Source organism: Hirsutella rhossiliensis, assembly GCF_020360975.1.
Source record: "Hirsutella rhossiliensis strain HR02 chromosome Unknown scaffold00002, whole genome shotgun sequence".
NCBI lineage: Eukaryota > Fungi > Ascomycota > Sordariomycetes > Hypocreales > Ophiocordycipitaceae > Hirsutella > Hirsutella rhossiliensis.
The window spans coordinates 3,712,998-3,720,312 of record NW_025408668.1 but is presented as its reverse complement, the minus strand read 5'-3'; the positions used below and the strand labels follow the sequence as shown (position 1 = coordinate 3,720,312).

Sequence of the window (7,315 nt, the reverse complement as noted above, 5' to 3'; positions counted from 1 at the left end):
GGCTTAGGGTAAGATAGAATAATATACGGTAGGTCTATAGCTTAGCGTAGTAGCCCTATAGGGGAACCCTCCGGGCGTAATATAACTAAAAAAAAAAGAAGGGGAGGGTAGATAACTAAGGAGTTGCTTCTACTAAGTCTAGTATAATATATACTATCTAACACCCCCTTTTGCTTATCCCCCTTATACTTAGTAAAAATGCCACCGCCCTATATAAAATTAGCTAACTTTACTTATATCGGATCTACTTAATTAAGAAGTAATTTATAAGCGGCAACCTCTTAAGTAAATAAAAATAGCTAGAGATTTATTTTCGAATGTTATTTAGTTACCCCGGTCCTTATAGTCCGTGACACCCTAGCATCGCAAAATGGCAATTTTTACCCCTAATCCTCTCCTGCCTCCTTTCCTTTCCTTACTTACTTATCCTCTACTACCTCTTATAAATCGCTTTAAAACGGCGCCGTTCGATATACACGGAAGATTTAATAGTTAAGGCAATTTTAGATATTACGGATAACGGTCTTTCGCAGCACCAGGCCGCTCAGAAATAGGGAATACCGGTATAACTTAGACGAAAAATCATGGTCGTATTAGATCTTTTATAAGGTCTCCTATAAAACCAAAACATCTATAGATAACTAGTACCGCAAAGACTTATAAAATTAGACTAGTATTAGAGCTCCGGGGCAGTGGGGGCTGCACGATCGAACCTTATCCTTAAAAAGAGGCAGCACTTTCTCTAAAAATAGAAGCACATTTATGGTGAACATATAATATAGGGCGATATTGTCAACTTAACCTTAAGTAATTACTTACTGGGCCTGGTTTGACAAGCGATAATATCTACCGGCGGTAGCAGTCCTTAACCTCTTCCCATAGATGACAAGAGGCACAGCTAGAAGATTGACGCCCAAATTTATCAAGGCGGCGGTAATGGCCATTCCACCAAGGCCCATTGCCTTAATCCAGGGGTTGCTAGAGGCAGGGCCAACCACGCCAAGCACATTTCGGGAAAAGGCAACAACCACAAATCCTTGGGAGATAATCTTCTCATACGTCGGTTAGCGCGATTAAGGAGTAAGAGAAGCTGACATACGTTGGGATAGGCATCTATCATAAGGGTAAAGGACATGCTTGCCATGCCGCCAAAGCCGAATGATATTAAGGCACTTCCAATACTCGGGAAGATCCAATGCAAGCCCTAGAGATTTTTACATATTAGTATCTATTAACCTATTTTTTGCTGCTAACTTAGAGAGCTTACCTGATCGGCTGTGATACCAAAAGTCGCCAAACCGGCTGACATCCCAAGGGCTGATAGAGGAAGCGCATATAGGCGCATTTCCGGCTCGTATATCCCTCCGTTTCTTTTTGTCAACCATATAATAAACCTATCGACAAAAAGGCCGCCATATAAGGTGCTAAATATGGACCCAACGAACGACGATATATGTAGTAACCCAAGCTGCTGTGGGTCAAAATTATATGGCGGCTCGGAAAATATAATGCTTTTCCTTGACCCTTCGATAGAAACCCTAGCTTCTTATTAGTATTATCTATATTATTATAGTAAAGTTAGTAGAAAGGTATATAGCTAACCACATTAAGCCAGTTCCAAAAATTAGAGAGGTAAAGACGATATGAGGCAGCCACCAAGAGTATATAGGATAATAAAATGTCTTCCAGAGCGATTCATTTGTAGTAGTAGCAATTTGGAGTCTAAGGTTATGTGGGAATGGCGCTTGAGGTAAGGCATATTGTGAATCGATTTGTTGGAGACCAATAATGCTCTCTGTCTTAAAATCATTAGAGTCGCATTTCTTAGTTTCGCGAAGAATTTCTGTTCGGCGAAAAGTCCCAGGCTTGCTATCGGATGTAAGTTCGCGCACGAATTTAGTTTCCTCATATGAGAATATAAAAAAGATAAAGACGACTGTTGCGATCGAGGCTTGCGTGTATGCGGATGACCGCCATCCGGATTGCTTTACTTGTGTGCCAGCGGCTATCGGGATAAGGGAAAACGCAGTTGAGAGGGCAAAGTGATATAGCGCATTAGCAGAGCTCCTTCGGTGAAGGAAGAACATATCGCGAATCTAGTTTGCGATATTAGTAAGAGTTCTTACTATATTAATACCGTGCTATTAGTGGAGTAGTAAACTTACGCTCATCTGAACGGCTGTCTCGTTAACTGCGGCCGCAAAGCCCTTAAGGGCATTGGTTGCATAGAGTTCCTTCTTTGAAGTCATACTAGCAAACCACCAAGATGCCCCTATATAGATAGCAATCGAGACGAGATATACCGGGCGTCTGCCATACTTTATAGCTAAAGGGATAAATATAATGCACCCTAGAGCTTCTCCAGCATGTTCGATCGCCCTTGAATTCACAAGGTCCTCATTTGTTACGTGTAGTTCTTTCCGTAACTGAGAAATAAAAAGCGATTGTATAGATAGCCTAAATAAGTTAATATTGGTTTATTTTAGTGATAACTATATATACTCACCCAGCAAATATAACCGTCGTCATAGCAATTAGTAGGGAGAAGTTCCAATACTTCCGCCGCTTATGCCATATCTAGAAGAAAGTATAAGTAGAATAACTAATATATAGGGAGCTTTTTAACCGACCAGGGGATCATTCGGATCGTCAGAAGGTTCCGGGACTAAAACCAATTGCTTATCTTTAGTACCCTTGCGACCTAGAGGTAAATTGGATCGGATTAGCTATATACGCTGTAAATGCTTGATTGAGGCGCGAATTACTAGAGAGCAACTCTACGGTCCCTGGGGGGTGGACTGGACCGTCATCCAGAGATTTTCGGCGGCTATCCATCGCGGCGTGTTTATAGAGTCGTAAAAGCTCTAAAAGAGAAAGAGAAATATACGATGATATGACAATTGGAAGATATTGAAATACTGCAGAGAGGAAAAGGCTTTGATTAAGAGCGTGGTTATTACATATATATACCAGACCCCTCAGGGACAGAGATGCCGTGAATTGGAATATGTCAAATGACATTCCGCCGCAGTCGAGGTGTCGGAAAGACGCGGTCGTCAGATTTGTGTCATTTGTCGTGCTCTTGTCGGAGCGCGTTCCACTTTTGCCTGCGTAGCGCAACAGTCGTCACGACATCGAGGAGGTGTCCCGACCCACATGGGCACCGTTCTTGTGTATATAACTGGGACCTTCGTTCCCTTGACTTGGGTAGTGGTTAAGTCCAATAGACTCTCTATAGCCGTCATATCCATGGCATCTCTCATTTCCTCTTGACAAAACAGTGGCATGACTTTCTAGATGTCAGGTACATTGTTGTCTGATACACCGGCTGACGATTCTGTCACGTCGCTAGGCTATCTCGTGCCGAAGGGGTAAAGTAAAGGCTACTCCATAGGTGCCTAGTGCATTATAAACAGGCAAGTGTTTGACAATCATGTCAGCTTTCTAACTGCCTCTGTCGCACAGGGTATATCAGCCTCCATGTCGCATGGACCATTAAGCCAAGAGTGAGATGCACCTCCCAACAGCACTGCTGCTAGAATGGCTAAAATGGCCTGTCGCTGTTTGCAACACTCCAACTGTCTGATTCCCTTATTCGCACAGGTAGCCCATGACTTATATCATCATTGTCGTCAGCCACGCCACTGTTCCCAATAAAACCGTACAGCAAGGAGCTTCAACGGATTATAAATCTCTTTAGAATATAATCAGATGCTTCCATCAGTTTCTAGTCACATATTCATCCTGTCTATAAAGATCACACTATTCTCCCGCTCTAGATAGCAGAATCAAGAGTCCTCCAGTCCCTAATCTTTATGCCTACTTTACTCATCCTCTATAATATAGCCTACTATAAAAGGGAGGCAAATAAACGAAACATGGGGTGTTAGGGCGACACGTCATCATTGTTTCAGGGCCTAGCTAGGGAGCAAAACACCTTCTGTAGCGGCGCAGCGCCAATACCGCTTAATTAGGTGCGCACATTCCCCGCACTTAAGACTATAGCCTATAGAGTGACAGCCTTATTGCCGCGTTCTCTCTATTTCCGCCCCTTTAAGCAGCGAAGGTAGACATAGGGGGGTTCGGTTACATTGGGCCTCTCCGTGGCCATAATAGGGGCATACCTATAGAGCTTATAGCAAAAAACGCAATATGCTTTGAGGAACGAAAGGTTCTTCCTTCCGCGCCCTCCTACCTGCACCATCCGACCGCGCCACGACGCGCCACTTCTCCTTTCCTCTCCTTTCGTTCCTCAAGGCATTGGCAACCCCGCAGGGGCCGGTCTCCTGTGGGTTATGGTCTTAATCTCCTGTGGGTTATAGTCTTAAGCGTAGGTGCGGGGAATATGCCCACCTAATTATGCGGGGTCGGCGCTGCGCCGCTACTAGCCACATGAGTCCACTTTTATTTTTTCTTCCTCTTTTTTTTTCTTTTTTTTTCCCACCCGGAGGATTTTTCCTATAGAGCCTAGACGTAAAAGCTACTGACATTTCAATACATTAATGCGTAACACCTTAAGCCCCACGGGACTTTTTTATTTGCTCCCTAGTCAGGCCCTTGTTTTATATATTCCGGGGAGATCTTTAAATCGACTCAATCCCCGAGACGGCCCTACACCCTATGATTTTGTATTTCTGTTTTTCTGTGGCCATGAGTAGCCACCGAAGCGTCGCAAGTTTTGGTCCTCCTCGTCGAGTGGCGCGACGCATTAACGAAGGGCAGGGCGGTTGGCCGATTAGTCAAGGCATAGTCTTAATAGCGCTTGACATATCAAATAGTAGGATGTTTCGACAATAGTCTTGCTACTTTCCCTTTTGCCAATTGAATACAGTCTGTCGTCTATGCTTCCTAGGCCTTTGCTATGTTTCACGCCTTCAGGGGTAGTGGGTGTAGTTGCGCCCGGTAGCACCCCATATCGGGCCGGCGATCGCTGAATGGAGTCGCCTTTTAAGCGTCGTTTTTGCCGTTACTCCCGAGCACTGGCAGGAACCTTTGTAGACTAGCCCATACTCGGGGGGGGGCCTACAGGGTTCCCCTGCTAGTCAACCCCCCGAGTAATGCTTTTTCTCTGCACGCCAACAAATTTCTGCAAAGTCGAAATGTTCCATGCACAGTACAGCACCAGCGGCCATTCGTAAGACATTTGGTTCCTTTCGACGAGGACAGTTTCGTTACCCGAGTTGACGGACATCAATTCATCTCGGCAACGATGAGTAAGTCCCCCTACGTCTTGTCTCGGGGCTTGTTTCAGGTCTAAGTCCTTACTCTTTACAGCCGACTAAGGCAAGCTATACGGCGACGGTAGCGTTTCCTTGCTGGAGATAACCCGGACCGCCGAGACTAACTTATACGCCGTCTCGCTTATATCTTCAACACTCAACTCTCAGCTCTCAGCTCCCAACTCTCACTGACCCAATCCAACTCTATCATCACCACAATGGCAGACTTGGAGCCCCCCCCCACCCCGGCCTCCCCCTCGTTCCCCCGCCGCGCCCTTTCCGAAGTCGGCCTCGTCACCGTCTTTCACTCCCCCCGGGACATCAAGCTTCTCTGCCTCCAGCGCTTTATCCGCCTCTTCGCCTACGGCTCCTCCATCCTCACCCTCGTCCCCTTGCTCGAATTCCTCGGTCACTCGCGCTCGCAGTCGGGCCTCTTCATGACCCTCACCCTTATTGGCGACGTTCTCGTCAGCTTCCTCCTCACTCTGTTCGCCGACTCGGCCGGGCGGAAATTTGTCCTCGCGTGGGGGGCAGCGCTCATGGCTTTCAGCGGGCTGGTCTTTGCGTGGGCGTCCAATTACTGGGTCTTGCTCGCCGCGGCCGTCTTGGGCGTCATTTCGCCAAGCGGGAATGAGATTGGCCCGTTTAAGGCCGTCGAGGACAGCGTGGTGGCGAACCTAATAGCACAGAGGCAGAGGGGAGATGTGTATGCTTGGTATAGCATCGCGGGCAAGTCGGGGAAGGCGCTTGGAATCGTGAGTTGTGGTTGGGCGACTGGTGTGTTGAGGAGCAGTTTGCGGTGGACGCCGTTGGAGGCGTACCGGGCCATGTTTGTCGGGTATGCATTGCTTGGCGTCGTCAAGTTGATTCTCGCGTTAGCACTCTCTCGAGCCATCGAGGCAGAGGGGAAGATGCCTGCAAAATTAGGAGAGACAACACCTCTTCTCAACGGCGAGCCCGACTCTTCATCACAGACGAAGCAGAAGCCAAGCAAGAGAAATTGGCGGCTTCTCCCAAAAGTCAGTCCTGAGAGCAAGAGCATAACCGCCACGCTCTGCCTCATCTTTGCCTTCGACTCGTTGGCCTCTGGAATTACTCCCCTGTTCGTATATCTTTCTTCCTAATGCTATTGCATGCTACTCGAGTACCAAGGCTGATAAGCGACAGGTCATGGGTGACCGTTTACTTTCGCTCACGCTTCAATATGGAAGAGGGCAAACTCGGCTCCATCTTCTTCGCCACCAGCATCATCTCTGCCGTGTCTGTCCTTGTCGCCTCGTCTCTGGCCAAGCGCCTCGGCAACGTCAAGGTGAGTACCATCAGTTTATTCACTCTAGCGGCCAAGACCTGCCAACAGATATCCAGACCATGGTTTTCACCCACCTCCCCTCGGCTATATTCCTCTCACTCATCCCCCTGCCATCCTCCCTCCCCCTCTCCCTTGTCTTCCTCGTCCTCCGCTCCTGCACTCAATCTATGGTTGTCGCCCCTCGCTCCGCCTTCCTCGCAGCCATCCTGCTCCCCAACGAGCGTACGGCCGTTATGGGCACCGTCAATGTCGTCAAGACGGCGGCGCAGAGCATGGGGCCCCTCATCACCGGCGTGCTCGCCAACCATGGCCTCTTCTGGATGAGCTTCCTGTTGGCAGGATCGCTTAAGTCGTGCTATGACTTGGGATTTCTTGCTGTGTTTTGGAATAATGAGCAGCGGGATCGGGAAGAGGCAAAAAAGGATGAGGAGGCAAGTTGAATACAAGGCAAACGTCGACTAAATTTAAACACTTTCGAGGAGCCTTGAAGGCCTTAAAACTCGTACCCGCCCCCACTTTATTGGGATTCGCTTTGTTCACTGGCGGTGTCAAGATCGGAACGCTCATTCACTGTGCTGCCTAACAGGCAGCAAGCAGTTCGTAATGCTATATTAGTGATAGATTCGAACCTTCTAGGTAACGTCGTTATCTATGCTGCCTGGGTGGCAACATCGCCACTTAGCCTAAAATCATAAGTATAAGAAGCTAACTTTTCACCATTACTTAGATAGAGAATCAAGAGTCTTTCGTTGCCCGATTTATAGGAGATCTTCTTCCCGATCGTTGC

General features: G+C 47.5%; 2 protein-coding genes across 2 annotated transcripts; one reads left to right on the top strand and one right to left on the bottom strand.

The window, feature by feature from the left end:
* Window positions 1–815: 815 nt before the first annotated feature.
* Window positions 816–1,309, bottom strand: HRG_02009 (uncharacterized protein; the record flags this gene model as incomplete). The annotated part of the gene is made up of 3 exons (XM_044860480.1): window positions 816–1,049; window positions 1,100–1,204; window positions 1,268–1,309. 3 exons carry the CDS (start codon window positions 1,307–1,309, stop codon window positions 816–818), a joined length of 381 nt encoding a protein of 126 aa, XP_044724113.1.
* Window positions 1,310–5,437: 4,128 nt separating this feature from the next.
* On the top strand, window positions 5,438–6,968 carry HRG_02008 (major facilitator superfamily domain-containing protein; the record flags this gene model as incomplete). The annotated part of the gene is made up of 5 exons (XM_044860479.1): window positions 5,438–5,974; window positions 6,194–6,321; window positions 6,387–6,528; window positions 6,585–6,863; window positions 6,927–6,968. The coding sequence occupies 5 exons, from the start codon at window positions 5,438–5,440 to the stop codon at window positions 6,966–6,968; spliced, it is 1,128 nt and encodes a 375-aa protein (XP_044724112.1).
* Window positions 6,969–7,315: the final 347 nt, after the last annotated feature.